Source organism: Chanos chanos, chromosome 10, assembly GCF_902362185.1.
Source record: "Chanos chanos chromosome 10, fChaCha1.1, whole genome shotgun sequence".
Taxonomy (NCBI): Eukaryota; Metazoa; Chordata; class Actinopteri; order Gonorynchiformes; family Chanidae; genus Chanos; species Chanos chanos.
In genome coordinates this window covers 31,271,716-31,292,079 of record NC_044504.1, presented here as the reverse complement: position 1 = coordinate 31,292,079, position 20,364 = coordinate 31,271,716, and the positions used below count along the sequence as shown (strand labels likewise).

At 43.9% G+C, this 20,364-nt stretch overlaps 1 protein-coding gene across 1 annotated transcript in view; it reads left to right on the top strand.

The window, feature by feature from the left end:
- The window catches only part of sema5ba (sema domain, seven thrombospondin repeats (type 1 and type 1-like), transmembrane domain (TM) and short cytoplasmic domain, (semaphorin) 5Ba), a 52,003-nt gene extending 32,195 nt beyond the window's left edge, over window positions 1-19,808 (top strand). The window contains exons 11-21 of the mRNA XM_030786285.1: window positions 6,315-6,432; window positions 6,701-6,882; window positions 7,518-7,661; window positions 8,028-8,175; window positions 8,964-9,189; window positions 10,547-10,759; window positions 12,548-12,718; window positions 14,588-14,725; window positions 16,594-16,638; window positions 17,706-17,911; window positions 19,602-19,808. Coding sequence (XP_030642145.1) covers window positions 6,315-6,432; window positions 6,701-6,882; window positions 7,518-7,661; window positions 8,028-8,175; window positions 8,964-9,189; window positions 10,547-10,759; window positions 12,548-12,718; window positions 14,588-14,725; window positions 16,594-16,638; window positions 17,706-17,911; window positions 19,602-19,769 — 1,759 coding nt within the window. The 3' untranslated portion in view covers window positions 19,770-19,808. The remainder of the gene's footprint in view (window positions 1-6,314; window positions 6,433-6,700; window positions 6,883-7,517; window positions 7,662-8,027; window positions 8,176-8,963; window positions 9,190-10,546; window positions 10,760-12,547; window positions 12,719-14,587; window positions 14,726-16,593; window positions 16,639-17,705; window positions 17,912-19,601) is intronic.
- Window positions 19,809-20,364: the final 556 nt, after the last annotated feature.

The following is a 20,364-nucleotide window of genomic DNA, read 5'->3' as shown; positions in this document are numbered from 1 at the left end:
TAAGTCTTTGAGTGTGAGAGTGTGCTTGAACGTGCGAGTTAGTGCGAGTCTGCGTCTGTTTGTGTGGGTGCATATCTGTGTGTGTGTGGGTGTGTGTGTGTGTGTGTGTGTGCATGTGTGCAAGTGTTCTCCTAACATGCCTCAAGTCTATGCTTTTACAGTGTCCTCCCTCATACAATACGAATCAACATATATATATATATATAGTTACAGACAAACGTACACACACACACACACACACACACACACAAGGGAGGAAATGGGTTTAGCCGGGCCTATTTAAAACACAGCAGGCTGGAATAATCATGCCTGCCTTCAAGGGCAGAGCAGGTGAAAAGTGTCCTTAATCCTCCCCTTTGAATTACGCTCACCTCAGCTCTCCATCAGTAAACCGTCACTCTCACCAGTGCAACACCGCAGCTACAAAAAAAATGGACATTTTAAACACTGTTTTCTCTGACATACCTCTCTCCCTAGAAACCTCCCTTACAACTGTGGCAAAGTTCGTTGTGGCTACAAGCTTTTATAGCGAAAAGCCTCAATCAACAGAACAGCTTTGTTTTTTTGGGGGTTTTTTTTGTCGATTTATATGCGCCATGAAATTACTCAGAAGTGTTTATGTCCATTTTTTGTTTGTGACAGCAGTGCATCTCGTTGCTTTACCTGTCTCATTATCATCCGTCAAAGTCTCTCCCTAAATTTTCGGTACAGTCGAGCTGTAAATAACAGGTCTGTTCCACACAGTGTTTTGCTCTTGAAGGAGGAAATGGTGGGCACCCTACCTCCAGGCAATTATTTCTTACCTAACCCAATCCAGTCTGTGGCCGGTTTTGTCTCTGTCAGCTGGCTAATCAGATACTGGCTTTTATAACCAGCATGTTACTTGTTTGTGGCTTTGTACAAATTGTGCCTTATCCTGTGAGGAGCTACCATTTTGGGCAATCAAACAACATATGTAATTTTATACTCCCTAAAATGGATGTGTGTATTGAAGTTTAGAGTTCACTGAGAAGTCTTAATGTGTGTATATATATATATATACTCTCCACATCGCAAGTCCACTCTCTCAGTTTCCTCACAAACTCTTTTTTTTTTTCTCCTGAAGGTTTGCATGACAGTATGAATGGCGAGGGAAGTCTCAGCAAACTCAGTGACAATTTTGCTATCTTGCCCCAGAAGGATTGAGTTCCAACCAACCATATGAATAGTAGTCTGTGTTTCCATCCGTTTTCTGGAGAAAAAAAACCCATTACATTTAAATTTGGGGAAAAAAACTGAAGCAAAACTTTCAGGATGTATGAATATACGGAGCCCTAAGTGGCACTGGTTTCAGTAGCATCTGGGCATATTTTTCATTACGTTTTCGCTACTGGTGAGACGCAAAATGAACGTCTTTCTATCTCAGTGAGGAATGGCCCTAGAGAGCTGTTCATTAATGACTTAATGCAAAGTACTTCTCCCTTAGGTAATACTTGCCTTGGTGCCATACTGTAATTACATTTAACCTCCAGTTCCTGCTAACACACACACACACACACACACACACACAAACATACCGTCTGCTCCAGCCTCTGTTAAGAAACTCATTTACTCTGTTCTGGCTGCAGTTTGTCTGGCTGAAGCATAGTGCCAACAGAGCTGGCCGGCCAGATCGATCAACTTCGCCTCACGTTAGCGAGAGGGAAGAGGGGCCATTCTGTCCATAGGAAAAATTAATGTAAAGAGCTGATGCCACTACGGCTTAGGCTACAGTGTCTTTCCCACAGTTGCCCACAGTTATTTACAGACCTCAGAGAAAAAGCAACAATGTGGATACATGTTGGAGAGAGAGAGCCACAAGCCGTTTTCTCAATCCAAGCACATGTTAGCTGATTAACTAACATGTATATCATATTTAAGTAGTCGGTTTACTCTGGCTTGGCCGATCCCTACTTATAAATTTAATGCAAGACTTAAATAGATCACAGCTAAGTGTTTTGAAACCAACCTTTACAAGCTTTTAAAATAAACCCTTGCGATGGAAAGTGGTAATACAAAATATGTGTTTTGTGTATGTTTGTGTTTTGACCTGTGATGCCCTCTGTCATTTATATATGGGTTTCCTCAGACCTGCTGACTGGGACAGTTAGGCAGTAGGTTTCTGCTCAGAGTCTTGGAGCCGTATGGGAGAAACCGTAAAGCGACCGCATGCCTTAAACAGAAAACCACAAATTGTTTTAACAAGATTTGCTGCAGTTTCTTGTTACCTCAGATGTTTCTCATACTTCCACCACACGGCTCTGTTCTGAAGAAAAACCCCTGGCTGTCGGAAGCATCTTAAATATTAAAAGCATTTGGCTGATATCATCAGCATAAAGCAAGGAATTCTTGAAGAATTTTATAGATCCTGAAAGATTCAGAATAACAAAGATGTGTGCTTTTTTTCTTCTTCTTCTTCTTTATTCACAAAAGTGCATCATACTACAAGATGCCCTGTTTTCCTTAAACTGCCATTTTATGGTTAAATCCTTCACAAGCTATCATTTTGTGCTACACTTCAGTAGGACTCCACCCATTCCAGCTCTTACCTGTATGGTTGGAAAAGATGTAAAGAGCCGATGGCTTTATTACTAGTCTGAGAGGAGCTTTCATTTTCGAGGCTCTCCCTTATGGTTACAATTTACAGCTTGTTGCCAGTGCCAGGTTGTCAACAGGGTGCTAAAAAGAGCCAGCTATCGCTCTACCCATTTCAGTGCTACACCAGGCACTCGAGGGAGTGAGGCAACAGGAGGGATGGAGGGGGGAGAGAGAGTGGGAAAACAGAGAGAGAGAGAGAGAGAAAGGGAGAGCAAAGCAAGAGGGGGGGAAAAAAGTAATCAGAAAGTGAAAGTATTTATTACTGGTGTCGGATGTTTGGCTTTAAACTGGCGCTCTGCTGGCAGACTTCCAATATCGAAGCCATTTCTCTTTTGCTCTTTCTTTCTCTCTCTCTTTCTTTCTCGCTCTCTCTGTCTCTCTCTCTCTCTCTCTCTCTCTCTCTCTCTGTCTCTCTCTCTCTCTCCCTCTTGCAGCCTTAATTCAGGTGGGCAATATGTCTCAACCCCACTGGCCCCCATGTTGTGACAAACCCAAACTTTTCCTGCCTTCTTGCCGTGAAGTTATTAAAGAGTCTGGCTGAGCCGTCTGAGTCCAACTCCTGCAATCACTTGTGAAGCAGGCTGGGAGAAAAGGGTTTGTGCCAGTAATTGCCTCTCCTGTTTGCCTGAGGATGCTGGACCAAGCGAGCTCTCCTGCTCTCCAACAAGGGCCGTAGTAATTTTTTAGTCTGGATTGGTTAGTACCTTAAATAGATGGTTTTTATGTGTCACTTGGAGACATGTCAAGAGGATGATATAAGGATATTTCTTTTTTTGATGAGGACGACAAAAGCCGGTCCTTGTGTGGTCAGACACTGAACTGTGGTACTCAAAGTTTTGTTTACTTTTTTTGGAGCAGATAACAAGTGGTAAAAGAACAAAAATAGTCACTCAATCAGTTGGCAGTTGATGCCCAATTTGAGTTTGAATTGAGTCTTTTTTTGAGTCATTGATTATACATCTGCACCAGAGACTAAAATGTACCAATTTCCAATCGCTGAGAATTCAAAATCCGACTAGACAGTGAAGTAAATTTTTTGCAATTTTCTGTTTTTTGGTATAGAGTTGATGGAGTAGTTCACTTTTAATCCTGCTCAAACCCATTACAAGTTTTTTCTCCATAACGAAAAATGAAAAACTCAGACATTTACAAGTAGATGTTATGACAAATCATAACAAAGAAAGAGGGTTTTTTTTTTTTGGTATTGAAAAGGCTCAGTAACTGTATGCTGTACAAAACAACTTCACCGTGCACAGTAAACTGTACCCAGCATGAGTTCCAACCTCATCACGTCATGTTTACACTGATGAGGGGCCATGATTTGCTGTTGAAAGGATAGTGATAGTTATTTGCCTTCACATCTTTCTTTTAAAAGGCTTGTAAAATAAGACAGGTTTTTTTTTACTGTCTTGCCAATGCCTTTAAAACATCCATTAAGCTCATGAAGAACAGGAGAGATTTATCACCCTGTCTGTTGTCTTGCCGGCCTGTTTTATGTGTTGGTTTATTTATTTTTTTTACCACGTGCACTGTTTAAAATTTAACGGGCTGTGTTTTGTAGCCCTGCACACTTGATATAGTGGGCTATCAGGAAAGGATATTGAATTATGCAATGGTATAGTTAGGAGTATCTCTCTCTCTCTCTCTCTCTCTCTCCCCCCCCCCTCTCTCTCTCGCTCTCTCGCTCTCTCTCTTTTAACTTATAAGTTGGACACTCTTTATTGGTATATGGTGAGACGCCCACTTGCAGATCATTAAACTGAAGTGAAATGTTAGCACTTCCCACAGGAATGCTAACTCACTTTAACAGCATCCTGTTTTTTTAAATTTGTTGAGCGTTCTTCACAGGAGCAGGAGACTCACTGCAGAGGCTCAGTTTAGTAACTGCACCTTTTTTGTGCTGGAGAAAGGTCACAGCACAGTCAAACGTCTGACCTTACCCCGCAGCCACAGAATAAATCTTACTTTCAATGACCGCTAAGACAGTTTGAAAATGCAGGCGAGAGGGGGGAAAAAAATATACGTTTTTTAGCTCAAGCCTTTAATCGAAAAGCTTTTCTCTGACGGTCAGCTGGCATAGCTAGAGACCAGTTGAAACTTGGCAGTGCCCCACGGCGATGTTTACATGGCCCGAACTCTTCGGTAAACCCTCCTGCCGCCGCACACTCGTCAAACTGTCCACTCAGCATCCCTCCTTCAAGCTGCTGCATTCTTAGAGTCTTAAGAGCTTTCATGGGTGACTGCCTATCATCACCGCTGGTTCATGGGAGAGGATTTTTTCCACTGTAATTAATGAAACAGGGGCAAACTTGCGCGAAAACCGATTTTTGCTTGCAGGTCGCTGCCCCGGGGGCTTGTATCTCTACACACCCAGTAACAGGGGGTAATTGGGCCTTCGATCTATAGCTAACAGATAGCGTTACTCCCTCTCACCTTGCATTTCTGTAAGAAGTAGCAGCCTTTCATTTCTAGAGTTACTTTTATGTTAAATAGCTTTAGTAAACAATACCACACACTGAGTTAACCAACGGCATAATAAAGCTATGACTACCTTGAGATAGTTCGAAAACACTCTAATTTATAATCAAACCACAGTTTTTCTTGTGGAATTTGTACATTTGTTTCCAGCTGTTCCCCACCAGACTAGAAGTGCTCTATTTCTCAGAGAGGGTCTATACTAGGATATGGTTGACGCAGAATAATTACTCTAAACTCGGATGCAGTTGATGTAGAATAATGATTCTATACTGGGATATGGCTGAGGTTGAATATTGACCAACTGTAATTATGGGCATGGCAAATATCATTTTTATTTGTAGTAAACATGGCCATTCATTCTATCGGGATTTTCTCTGCAGAGATAATATTTTTGTTGAAAATGACACATGGTTTATGTCTAGTAGCTCACTCTGTGTGAGGATGACAAGATGGTAGACATTTCATCTATTTGCCCTGTAACAAACCAACCGTAGACTTGTCTGAGAGAGAGAGGCCCACAGGGGTATCGGTCATGTAATTGGAATTCTAGAAGACCAATTCTTCATTCTGACTCTTAGATTTGAGTCACGGCACAGCTCTGATGTGTTGAGGCATTCTCACCACCGCTCCCCCACACACACACAGCGCCTGACTCAACACGGCTCGGTCTTGGCACCGAGCACTGTATCAACACTCAGTGTGTTTCCTCAACCTCGAGGTTGGTCCTCTAGCAGCCCCGCTCAAATAAATGGACACATTTGTGCCAAAAATAAGAGCTTCTCCAGCCGAAAGGGGGTGGGTACGGGGCTTATTACCCACATTCCCAAATTCTAAGATCGCCTCTCCCAGATTAAATTCATTAGTGGGTTTAGATTTAATTATTCCTCATTAAGCACATTATTTTTGGCAGCTTACGCACATTTAATTGCTGTTTCGTTGTGCTGAATTACAGGGGGGGGGGGCTAGGAAGACAGGGATTACCCAGAGATTTGTTTACTTCTCCCAGACATGTCTTAGTTTTTGCATAACAGGAATAGGTGTGCCTAAGGCTGATATCAGAATATTTGCGTGAGTTAAGCTATTGTGTGGCTTAGCTGTGTGTGTGTGTTTTTTTCCCCTTTCTGTTTATATATCCCCTCTCTCACTCTCTCTCTCTCGTCTTGTCGCTCTCTTTCCCTCTTCCCTATCATTTCTCTTGCGTCTTCCACCATTATCTGCAGGATGTGTCTTGATGCCAGGGATCCGTACTGTGGCTGGGATCGAAAACAGCGGCGTTGCACCACCATTGAGGACAGCTCGAACATGAGCCTGTGGAGCCAGAACATTACGGCATGCCCGGTAAGAGTTCCAACAGCCCTGCCCTTGCTAACCCCGTGAGATGTCTCCCTCCACAGATGGCTGACAAGTTAGCATGCATTTGGCATCTCTGAATTCTCTGAGGACTATCTGTGCAGCTTAACAGACGTTCATGCATGAAGGTTGTTATGACACATGATTGATAAAATCACTTCAACCAGCTGTTTTTTTTTTTTTGTTTTTTTTTGTCCCTCACACAAGTTTTGTCAGCTTTCATCCACAATTTTTCCCCGCGTCCTTTTTCCCATAGCTGCGAAACCAAACCACGGATGGGGCATATGGACCCTGGGCTGCGTGGCAACCCTGTAGCCATGATGACGGTGAAGGCACCAGTGCCTGTCTCTGCCGATCTAGGGTGTGCGACAGCCCCCCTCCTCGTTGTGGTGGTAGAGACTGTGAAGGTCCGACCATTGAAGTGTCCAACTGTTCAAGGTAACACTGTCCAGCTGTATGTCTCTGGTTCTGTAACACTGTATTACAGTTCACCCATGTAACATCACTGAGTTCTGAGGGTAGTATTTCCTGACAGAAATATCAGTGAAACAGTTCATAAATATCACTTATTCGTCTTCGGAGGAATTGGGTTTAGGTGATGCTAGCAGTGATAGAGAGCGCTCTGTATCACATCAACACTCAAAAGCTAAAGTTGCTATTTTTTTTTAATGAAAAATAGATGCTGTTCGTTATATTCTAGGCACAAGAGTTGAATTGTTTTCACTAGAAGAGGGAATTAAATTATGAGAGGTGCTCTACAGAAACAAGTCACTTTACAAATTGGGAGAAGAAGCATTACCACATCAAAATTGAGTTCCTTATCAAAGCAGCTCTATTCCTCTTTCACCATAATAAGTCTGGTGGATCTGAGTAACAGGAACAATGTATTGGAAACGTTTCTCTATTTGCTGAGAAAAAATATTTCTTTGGCTTCTGGCTATAGCTAACTGCCAAAGTAACTCCTTCTGCTACTCATCTCCCTCTCTCTGTTTCTCACACACACTTTCTGTCTCTCTCTCACTTTCTCTCTCTCTCTCTATATATATATATATATCTCTCCCCCCTTATTCCAGAAATGGAGGTTGGACACCCTGGTCTTCGTGGGGCCGCTGCAGCACTAGCTGTGAGATAGGGTTTGAGGTACGGCAGCGGTCATGCAACAATCCCTCACCTCGCCACGGTGGCCGCGTGTGCGTGGGACAAGCACGAGAACAGAGGTTAGAGACACGGGAACCTGTGACACAACACATATTACAGTCTCACTTGACTGCTCGTTGGTCTGACGCAACCTTTAACGAAATGCTTGCTTTTGACGCAGAGAGCATCGTACAGTCAAATTCAAGCTGATTCCAAATTACCCAGATCTTCCTTTCAGCCTGTTTAGACTTTTCTTATTTCAAGTCGGAAGTCCTTAAAATGCCATAGGGTTTTATTTGGGTCCTCTATCAGGACGTAGTTATAGCTAAATTGTCCGTTTGGCACAAGTGATGTAACACCTCTGTATTAGCTTACACAGAATGAATGTTCAAGACAAATGGAAGATGTTGAAACTCCCCTCTCTCTTTCTGCGCTGCCTCCGTCAGGTTCTGTAATGAGAAGGTTTCCTGCCCACAGCCCATCTTCTGGTCTTCATGGTCCCCTTGGTCCAAATGTAGCACAGAGTGTGGTGGAGGGGTACACTCACGTTCACGGAACTGTGAAAACGGCAACAACTGTCCGGGTTGTGCTCTGGTATGATCACACACACACACATGCACACACACACATGCACACACACACATACACACACACACACACACACACACACACGCACACACACACATACACTCACATACACCAGCTCCCCTGACACCAACACAGTGCAGCTCTGTCAGAACAGAATGGTCAGGAAGCCACACTCTCAAGGCGACATGTGTGAAATTGTAAGTGTGTCAGTCTCCCCTGACAGTTTTGCATATGACTGAACCAGGGACTGAACCACTGCCGTACTTGGAGCTTGTTGTAATTTCGTAATCATGCTACAGTCAATGGGACATCTGTAAAGCATTTTTATCTGATATAATATATGAGAATCTCCGGAGTCATTTGAATTTTATCACGCATATTTTATTTACTGTCTTGGTAAATGCTCTTAAGATGTAATAAATGACAGAACTGAGCCCACCCATGTCTGAACTCAATATGTTCCCCATCTCTCTTCAGCCACCAATTCACGCAGACCTAATTAATTATATTAAGTGTTAGATTAAGTTTCTTACCAAGGAGCCAAAGCACCTCCCCAGAGTATCCCAGAAAAGCAATGTCACATGCTGCTGACAGTCCTTGAGATGACAAAAATGACTAAGTCTTGATCTTTCATCTCGTTCTCATAAATTGGTGTCCAGCAGAAGTTTTATGTATGGTTGATGTGGGAAAGTAAAAAGTCAAAACCAATAGAGTGAAAGGGGAGCGTGTCCCTGATCCATCTGTCTATCTGTGTGTGTGTGTGTGTGTGTGTGTGTGTGTGTATGTGTGTGCAGGAGTACCAGGCCTGTAATTTGGAGTCCTGTCCTGAGGTGAGACGAAACACACCTTGGACTCCCTGGGTGCCAATTAATGTGACCCAAGGTGGGTCAAGGCAGGAGCAGAGAGTCCGTTACGTCTGCCGGGCCCAGTTGGCAGACCCACACGAGCTTCAGCTCGGCAAGCGCAAGGTGGAGACCCGTTTCTGTCCCAACGACGGCACCATCGCCTGTGAGACCGACTGTGAGTATTCTTAATCTCTCACTCCTTCAGTCCCATGCATTTTAAGTGGCAAAGTCCAGCGATTTCCCTGTCAAACACATTCCTCTAACGTGGGAAGTGACTCAAATGGATATAGCAGGTCTAATCAAAACTGCAAACTTTTTTTTTTTTTTTTTTTGAATTCTGCAGAGGTAGAGTTTCTTGAATGACTATCCAAACTCCACTTCAGTCTGAGAGCCTGATCCTTAGGGGTCTGAGAACTCTAAAGGCATCTTAGGAGAGCCTCACTTTTGCAAACAAGACTTCAGCAAAAATATATATAAGTGCTGCGTGAATGGCCTCAATTGCCTCCATTTCTGCTCTTAAAAATCTGCAGTTTTCCATCAGATCCGCCCTCAGACTGCAAACGACATTAGTCAGTGCCCCTGAGGAAGAGAGAAACTGTGTGTGTGTGTCTGTGTGTCTGTGTCTGTGTCTGTGTGTGTGTGTGTGTGTATGTGTGTGTGTGTGTGTTTTGGTGAGAGTGTGTACAAGTGTGTGCGAGAGAGGGGAGGTGGGTGTATCTTAGTGCATGCTGATGTGTAAATATGAGGTTTTTTTGGCTCCAGTCTAGGACGTTTTCTCCACCCCAGTGACAGCTGAGGTTCACAGTTCGGCACCCATTCAGTTTCAGTGTGTTGGCTTCAGCATTGATTAACTATAACTTCCTGTCAGAGCAGAGACTCTGCTTGCCACTACTGAGAGTGTACATTGAACTGCTTTAATGAAGAAATCTGTGAAAACCCTCAGTGCAGATGGCTAAGCTGCAGTTTGCCTGAGAACTCGTCAGAAACGCAGTGAGACGTGGTTTGTGTGTGTGTCTGTGGTCTGTGTGTGTGTGTGTGTGTGTGTGTGTGTGTGTGTGTGTGTGTGTGCGCGTGTGTCTGTGTGTGTCTGTGTGTGTGAGCTGACCTTAAATTATTCTGGAAAAGGCCATAAGTCTCTGAGACATGCCACTGAAGTAAATTAAATGACATGACTGGCAATGGCCTACACAAATGCGGTGGAAATGTCAGAGTGAGAGAGGTCAATGACAATGAGTTGTTTGGATGAGTTACGCCAGTGCAAAGTTCACGCATGTATAATCTCTTCTGATTATGCGATTTGCAATCAAAATGGGATAAATAGTGCCAAACTGAGCTGGGATTTTTATGTATCACTGAGTCCTCATTAAATCTATTTGCCATCTCTGCAGGTAAAATGTTCGGCTCTGATATTATTTTTGATATTATTTTTTGTAATAGTTCTCTGCAATGTATATTTTATTGAATTTTAGATCCGTTGATTAATGCAGAAACCTGCAGTTTGAGATCATAGTAATGCCACCCATGTCTTTCAGCTTTGGTGGATGAACTCCTCAGGATGCCTGGGGTGCGGCTGACTGGATCCGGCTGGTCGTCATGGGACACGTGGTCAGCCTGCACTCAGGACTGTGCCAAAGGCTACCGCACCCGCAAACGCACCTGTACCTCCTCAGAGGGCAAGAGTGCCCCCGCAGCCTGCAGGGGGTCTCCTGTCGAGTACCAGGAGTGTAAACCCCAGCCCTGCCCAGGTAACACACAAAAAACACACACACATACACACACATACACACACACTCACACACACACATTCACCTGCACATGCCAGCTGACTACCACTGATTCCATTAGGAAGCATCAAGTAGATTACTGATTTTATTAACAAAAGCACCGCAGAGAAATTCCATTGAGCCTTCCCTCTTATGTTCAAAGCTTTATCCACACATCTGGTTCAAATAAAAAAATCTTCACATTCAGATTGAAACATCAAACGGGTTAGCTCACAATACCTAAACGCTAAAGCTGTCAGGAACAAAACACCCTGGACCTTTCGGTCATCCAAACTCATTTCATATCTTAAAGAATTATATTTGATGGGTTTTTTTTTTGTTGTTTTTTTTAAAAAGACTAATCAGAGCCCGTGTCAGACCAGTACTTTGATGAGGAAGGCTCTCCTACAGTAAGGGAGTTCAGAGGAATTAGACCAATTAGCAGAGTGTTTTATCTCAGAGTATACGACACCAGTGGATGTATCTCCCATCGTATGTCTACCCACATGCCAGTGGGCTCAACCCTTTTTCACTCACATCTTTCCCCAGCATTGCTCTTAATTAACTTCAACCCAAATGACTAACGCTGCTCTCTACTCTCTGCTCCCGCCTCCAGTGGAAAGAGAGAGAGAGAGAGAGAGTGTGAGAAAGCCTCTGAATTTTAACAAACACTTTCATTAAGAGAACAAGGAAAGGACCAATAATCATGATAGACTGACTCTTTCAGGGCATTTGTACATAAAAAGAAAAGAACACAGTAAAAAAAAACAAAAAAAGACATCTAGAGAAAGGGAGGGAAAGAGAGATGAAACGGCCGCGTCGGGTAACCCAGGGTAGAGTACCTTAAAGAAGAGGACCTCTCCCTGTAGTTTCCATGTAGCCTACACACGTTTCCTCTGGCTGTGCGCAGTGCCGCTCTCGAGACAAGTGTAACGGACCCTGCCGCTCCCTGCCTACTCAGTATGCTGATCTGTCAGACACACAGTGAGCACGGCCACCTTGCCAACCAACCAGCGGTCATGCCCCAGTTCACAGCAGTAATCCATTGGATGAATGAAGTTCTCTGGTGTGGGGAGACGAAGCAAGTGCCCCCCCCTCCCCCACCCCCACCATCTCCCCTCCCCAACCCCTCCCCTCGCCTCCCCCTACATTTTTCCCCCTCCCTCCACTCCTACACCACTCACCTCCATCAGTGAGATGAAAACCAGGGGAGGAGAGTGAAAATGTCTAACAAGTTAGGAGGTGCCAAAAAAAAAAAAAAAAAAAAGCTAAGCTTTTTAGCTAAGCTTTTTTTTTTTTTGTTTTTAAATGTGGGTTAGGATATAAGAATCCAACAGCGGGAACAGTTTGTATGTGCAGTAGTACTGAGTGTTAGCTTTGGGGAGTGAAACTCTGGAGTCCATGCCACAGTGAAACATTCCTTATTGCATCATCAACACCACCACATCACATAACATTTTTTTGTTGTTGTTGTTGTTTTTTGGTTTTTCTTATCAGTGGTTGAGAGAGAAAGCATTTCGTATTATTCGTCTGTTGTTTGTTGTGTGCTCATGCTTCCCTCTGCTTGTGTCGTGATGACTTTTGTGTTTGTGTCTGTATCTTGTGTTTTTGTGTCGTCTGCTTGTTCAACGGTTTGTGTCTTGCATCCGTGTTGCATTTTGTGACTGCTTGCATCCGTGATTCCCTGCCTGGCTGATGGTTTTGCTTTTTTGTCCTTTGTGCGTTTGTGGCGTGTATTTGTTTGTTTGTTTGTTTGTTTGGTCTGTGCAGTGAAAGGGGCCTGGTCTTGCTGGTCGTCTTGGTCACCGTGTTCGGTGCCCTGTGGCGGGGGGCACTATCAACGGACACGCACCTGCAGCAGCCCTGCCCCCGCCAACGGAGGGGATATCTGTATTGGCCTGCATACAGAGGAGGCTCTGTGTAACACACACACCTGTGATGGTAAGATCACATCAAACAGTTACCACGCAGGACCAACAAAACACACACATACACACACACACACACACACACACACACACACACACACAAAATATGCTTTTTAAATGATAGGACTCACGGTCCTCAGATGTAATACAAAAGAGTATTCCTCAAGTCTGTATGCACACAATCAGATAATGCTGTTTTACAATTTGTCTGTTCATGCTCTGCCATCTGTTTGTTGCTTTCACTTGGCTATGGGCTTTGTGCTTCATCTGGGGCAGAACAAGTCTATCATAACTCACTGAGAACCAGTGTTGTTCCAAGTCATGTCAATCACTCTGTCTGTGCAATTAGAGATGCATTCCTCAAAGCAGGACATGTTCCTTAGGTCCTCCACACCGCAGCTGGCGTTCTCTTTGTGTTTGTGCATGTGTTTGTTTGTGTGTGTGTGTGTGTGTGTGTGTGTGTGTGTGCACGTGTGTGTGTCTGTGTGTCTGTGTGTATACACGTGGGTGGGATGAGGCTCTACAAAGCCCTGGAATCCTGTTCTGTTCTGTGATATGAGCAAGAGCCCTAGTGTTTCCCAGCCCAGATTTTGCACATCTGGTCCCATAAGGAGAAACTCAAATATTTATGAAGCCAGCTAATTCTAGAATCATGTGCAAGAGTTTCAAGCTATTCCCTTTAAAAAAAAAAAAAAAAGCCCGCCAGCTTTAACAAGCGCTATACAACTTCTCTTTTTTTCCCCCCTCAATGTTTTATTCAAGCCCTAATCCACACTTAATTTCCCTTGAATGCCACGCTGTTCATTTTTATTCCTTGTGGTTGGAGGACAGGACAAAAAATGAAAATCAGAATAGCAGTAAAAAAAAAAAAAAAAAAAAACACATGGTAAGAGGTAGCACATTTAATAACTATAATTCAAAAAAAAAGTTTCAGGGAGTCATACGTGAGCATTTTTTCCCTTTCATTATTAAATACCAGTTGTTCACACAATGTCCAATCAAGTGCTACAATTCTAATGGCTTTGCTTCCCATTTATCTCATGTGGCAAGTGCCGGGTTACTTCCATTGCCCCTTGGCAGTGGTGATGAAAGACTCCACAGGCTGTCACTCATAGCTCAATCTGATGGCGCTGTCAGAGAGCTGTTCCCCAAGGCATCGCTTGATTAAAATTGTCCTGTGAATGTATAAAGGAGGAGGAGGTGGGGGGGGGAGGCCAGGTACAGAGGTAGAGCGCATATCACGAGAAGTGCTTCCTCAGTTCATCAATGCCAGGGGCACTCAGTTTTTTGGTTGTTTTTTTGTTTGTTGTTGTTGTTGTTGTTTTTTTCCTCCTTCTCTTACAAAAATCTTGTTTGATTGAGGGGAACAAACAGAAATGAATACAGCCATTTTCACTTTACTTTGCATCATCGTTAATCGGGGAGGGGAAGCCGACCCCTTTCTTTTCTTTTCTTTTTTTTTTACGGAGATGTTGTACTAGAATTCTCAGATGCGAAGATTCGGCCTCTGCTGATGCTTTGATGACAGATCAGTTTGTTGATTCGTCACTATCTAGCCAGATATCTATATGACTCAAAAATGAAAAGGAATTTATGTGCTTATTCAGTCTGTCTGTTTGCCTCAGAGTGTTTGTCCTGTGTAAATTTGACAGTATGTTTTCTTCTTGTCTTCTTAGTAAGGCTGTGATTATTTGGGAATGTTTTTTTGTTTCTTTTTTTTGGGGGGTGGGGGGGGGGGGGGGGGCTTGTTTGTTTGTGAAGCCTTGGTGGGCGGATGACTTGACAGGTGCTGCGGTGACTGCTGAATGGATAGTGACTTAGCTCTTGTTAGCGGCTGCGTTGCAATATCAGAGCCTGTTCTTGCGTTTGCCTCTTTCTCTAGGTGGTTGGATGGCGTGGTCACTGTGGTCAGATTGTGACGATACAGGCCTGCAGGTACGCACTCGCGTCTGCGGGACACAAGTCTCCACACCATGTGTGGGCAACAGCACTCAGCATCGAGACTGCAATGAGATTCCAGGTGAGCTCACTTACCCACTCGCTCACTCACTCACCTACTCACCCACTCACCCACTCGCTCACTCACCCACTCGCTCGCTCACTCACTCACTCACTTACTCACCCACTCACTCACTCACCCATTCGCTCACTCACTCACTCACTCACTCGCTCACTCACTCACCCACTCACTCACTCACTCACCCATTCGCTCACTCACTCACTCACTCACTCACTCACCCACTCACTCACTCACCCATTCGCTCACCCACTCACTCACTCACTCACTCACTCAGTGGATTCATTCAGTTTACTCACTCATTCACTCATTCGTTCATTCGGTCAGTCAGCCTCTTGCTTAGTCTGTTATGCACTCACTGACTCACTCAGTGACTCACTTGCTCACTCTGTCACTCACTCATGCGGTCAGTCACTGGTTCACTTACTCACATGCTCACTTGGTCTGCTAATTCACTCACTCACTCACTCACTCACTCACTCACTCACTCACTCACTCACTCACACACTCACTCACTCACTCACTTGCTAATTCGCTTACATACTCATACATTAGTGCAGCTCAGTAATGAAATCAATGCTTACACATATTATCTATTTAGATTCCATAATTCTATTTAAATCCCATAACCCTGTTCACATTGTTTTCTGCTGTTCTGCTGTTAAGCCTCCAAAAAACAAAAAGCTCAAAGAGCATCCATTACATAAAGATAAATACATTTTTAAAACCCTCTCCAATTCTCCCCCCTCATCTGGCTGAACAGTGGAATGATAGTTGAGTGTGATCGCTTCCAGTCTGTGAGCTCTTGAGTCGCTGGAGCAGAATATCAAGTAAATCAGGCTCTGTAATTAATATTAATGTTATGTCAAAACGGAGACTCACATCCAATTTCACTCCAATTTTGGGAGACGCGACAGAAATCTTAAGGTTCTCCAACTGTGAGAGAAGAGACCATATTGGCCCACAATTAATCAAGGACATTTTGTGTGTCTCAATTACAACATCCCTTTTGCCCCCCTAACACATCCTTTGGTCGGGATATGACTTTTTTTTATCATGAGAACAGTTACGTTTAGCCAGGGATATAGATTCTGTTGGACCCTGCTTTAGCAGTCTGAAGGTTCAGTGCAGATGGAAAGTCTGGAAAGTACTGGAGGGTTTTTTTTTTTTTCTTTCAACAATCAATGGCAGAATATTTAAGAATATCCATCAGAATAGTGCAATTAAGAGCAATAGCTTATTATGGCCAATTATATCACATCTGATCCTGTCTTATATTCAGTTGATTATAGTGTGGCGCAAAGTTTGGGAGGTGTATACTTTTAAAATTTCTGTGGCATTGTTAGGGATTAATCACACTTCCTTCTCGTGTCCCCCTTTGAAATATCACTCCAAACTTTGAAAGTCTCTGCCACAAAACATTTGTAGAATCCTGATTTGAAAATGAATGGTTATTCAGATGAACACAACATACGTTCATACGACAGGTTCCTCCCCATAACCTTAAAAACAGTCTACCTTTAAACTGTTTGAAAAATTGAGCTTAGTCCTATCACAATTGTTCTGAAGCCCTCCCTTTGGTGAACATCCAGGTTATGTTGTATTACATACACATCCAAATCTCAGAGCTGTCTGAGTAGGTCCTCTTTATTGTATGCTCTGTTGCAGATTTCAAGAGTATATATAATAACTGTCTTTCACTTTGATCCATCCTTCCCCCTACTTCTGTTTGAGTCGTTCCACTTCTAGACGCGTTGCCTTTGATTAGAGATAGTTTAGGACATGATGAGTGAGATTTTGGCTCTGGTCCTGTGTGTTAGTGAATACAGAGGCGGTGAGGTGTAACTTTCTGTCTCCTCCTCTTTTCCCAGCGATCCTGCCAGCATCTGGTTATGACAAAGACCAGCAGTGCGGAGGTAAGCGCATGAACAATATGAATTCGTAAGTGTGTAAATGAGAATGAGTTTTGTTGCATGCTGACCTTGGCATGATTTATGTCTGTCTGTGCATGTGTGTGGACCGCACGCGGGCGTACGGTATTTACCGGTGAGTTCTCCGTTATGTTGTGTGTATGTGTTGGTTCTGCATCAGCTCCCCTTTCATCCAGAGCTCAGGTGGCAATTGAAACGCTCCAGGTGTGTTCTCCTCCTTCCCTGTCTTTGGCTCTGTGAAATGTAAATGAGAGGCAGGAAGGAGCGATGAGAAGGAGCGCGGGGGGACGTCGGTGGGCGAACTCTATCGTTCACGCCCTGTCGCTCTGCTGCCCTTGAGCTGCCGTGATTCTCCACGCGCTCTGCCTTGTACTCCTCGAGTATCCCCCACACCCCCCACCTAACACCCCCCCGCTCCCCACCCCACCCTCCACCCAACTGGCAGCATGACCTATAAAACACACACGCACCTCTAGATGAAATATACATGAGCAGGAGTGTGGAGCTGTTCATGCCCGAGATACACTCTGCGCTGGGAACCTTCAGAAACGATGCCGCAACACCAATTTGTGCTCCTTTCTAGGTGATGAGCCCCTTGTTACGCAAGTTACCTAAGGAGTGGTGCCTTCCCACATGTTCAGTGCCCAATTAAAACTCTGTGCAGCTCAGTGGTGTAACACAGACTGTTCTCCAAATGTTTTCATCCTCATTATCAGCCCAGGCCAGGAATATGACTGGGCCGTCATACGGTCAGGCCAATCAGAGCATTACCCTTCCATGCATCATGATTTATTTTGACATTAGGACGTGAAGTTCTCTGCAGCACCTGACTATTTTTGGACCCCATGAGGTTGTACTGGGGCGTGTAGAGCTAATGAGAGAGGATGCGGAGGTCTCATTCCAAATGATGATGGTAATGATGGCTGAAATTCTCTGTGTTTAGGGGGGAACAAATCGTGTTGAAAAAGTCTGAAGAACAGCGTGACGTAAAAATACGAGCAACCCTGCAGATCCATGAATGTCACTATCACTTTCTTTCCCCCCCTCGCTAGGATTTACTCTGCTTCACTTGATAGCCACGGGTGTGTCCTGTTTCCTGGGTGCAGGCCTGCTGTCCTTCCTGGTGTACGTGTACTGCCAACGTTACCGCAAGCCTTCACCAGAATCAGCAGTTATCCACCCCACCACTCCCAACCACCTCAACTATAAAGGCAACACCACACCAAAGAATGAAAAGTACACGCCCATGGAGTTCAAGGTGAGCGTCTATCTACCAGTGCTTATAAAAAAAAAAAAAAAAACACAACACATCAGCATCAGGGCAAGCTATGACAAAGACATTTTGATTCATCAGCATAGGTGTAATTTGAATTCATTGATAAAAAAAAAAAAAGGAATGTGAAAATGTGGTAGATCGCTTCCATGTGGGAACCAAACACCTAGAGATTGAGTGGAATTACATACAGTGAAGAAAAGCGAAGACTGTGGCAAACTTCATTTAAAAAGAAGGGGTGAGAGAACTCATTATCGGTGATATGGAAAATGAGCAGCTATAGGTAACTGATTGTTTGGAAATGGCTGCTGGTTTCATTTTCCCTCAGGCTTTTTTGTTTAGCTGCTTCTCCTCACTCCATGCGAGTCTTGTCACACATTCTCTCCTTATTAATGGGCTCCATTAGGCTGTTTAAGCAACAGACGGCCTGTGGACTCCCACAGCTGGTTGTGACTGATTGCTAAGCCCATCCAATTAGCTTTGCAGCGCTCGCTTTCTCCCAACTCATGTCCTTGCCTTGACACCTGTGCGAGCCTTTTTCCATGCTCTCCATTGATCTGATCGTGCCCACTGTTCCCTCTAAAACTATTAAGATGCTCAGCCCTTAGATACAGGTAACTAAGGCAATCTGTGTTGGTGTTACAATCGAGTTTTCTGAGCAAGGTGCGTCTTCTGGTATCAGTCAACAGATGGCTGAGTGAATGACATCAGATGAGGTGTCAGACGGAGAGACTCTTAATGACAGACATGATTAGAGGCATCCGGCGAGAACAGAGCTTTAATTAAGATGAAGATTGTGATTTCACAGAGGGCTGAGAGGAGAACCATGCAGAACCTCGGCTTGTCTGGCGGCGGCCTTGCGTTGTTATTGAGGTCAAGGTGGTTAAATGCACCATCTTGACAGTAATCTAACATCCTACCTTCAGTCATGCATGGCATTTCATTTGTTTGTGCTCCTCTTCTCATATTTGGGAGTGTAGCATGCGGAAGGTGAGAGTACGTGTGTTAGGATGCCTCTTTTTTCGTCCTTTAATGCACTAACAGTCCAGCTGAAAAATATCATACACTCATGAAAAGCTACTCTATCTATACACATATGAATATTATATTACGCAGTTGTTTTGCCAAAGCCCTCATACAGAGCAATTCATTATAAGGACTGCTGGGCATTTTGCATGTACTGTAACCCAATTTCAGAGCCGCTGCTGGTACAGAACTGTTCAGATAAATTACATTTCTCAAGAGCTCCAAAAAGTGTTTACACATTACTTTCATCCATGACCTGCAAGTTCATAGCATTTGAATTATTCATTTGCTCTGCTGTTGCTGTTGTTCTGTGGGACTTCAGATATTTATGGAACGTGCTGGATGTCTCACGTGTTTGATTTGGACTCACGACTCTAAAGTGTCTTTCACTCTAAAACGCAGGTGGTCCTTTCAAATCCCAAATGGAGATTATCTCTCCCTCGTTGTTGTAATCCCCATTTGCTTTTCCAAACAATAAGGTTTAGGATTCCTATGTTCATGAAAATTCTGAAAAAAAAAAAACCCACTGTGTTTTTCAGGTCTGGAGAAGGTTTGAAATTTTTATCAGTCCAAATATGAAAATCAATAATCACAGCTGTCGTCCTAGGTGTTGCCCTAACTTTCTCTTCTCTTTCATCATGAACCGCAGACTTTGAACAAGAACAACCTACTCCCCGATGAGAGAACCAACTTTTTCCCCTCGCCGCTCCAACAGACAAATGTCTACACCACCACATATTATCCCACAGCTCTGGGCAAATATGACTACAAGCCTGATTCCTCCCCTTCTCCCTGCAGGACCTATAACCACAGCTGAGACATGATCCCATCCTCTCAGCTCTATCGCCATGGTGACGGGATTGAATCTCAGCTCTTCACCTCTTTTCGCTAGCCCCTTCTACAATATCCTGCTTCATCCCCTCTCATCCCTTTTCCGAGGATAAGAGCGTGTCATCTGAATCGCGGCTGTCGGAAAAACTGGGGAAAAGTCAGACCGTTCCAGACGGCACTTTTTTTTTTGCTGAAGAGCAAATAGCATTGTGTAGCAACACTGGTATCGATGGAGCAGGAGTGCTGTTTATTCCTGTGGAACTCTTGTTACTAAAGCAAGCCTTTTTTTTTTTTTTTTTTTTTTTGGTGATGCTTTCGCTGGGAAACCAAAACTGTAAGCTTCTCCATAAGCTGCACCTCTCTTTGAGACCTCCAACCTATTACAAACTGAAAAATGTAACAGAAGCAGTTGCTGGAGCTTATCGTGGTGTTCTACTGCTGTGTCTGTCTCACTGCATCAAGGGAGGAAAGAAGTGAGTTAAATGAAATCGAGGGATCAATACAAATTCTATTATGTTTACTTTGATTGTGCAGCCTTGGGTTACCATTCAATAGGAATGTAAACAGACATGAATTACGGA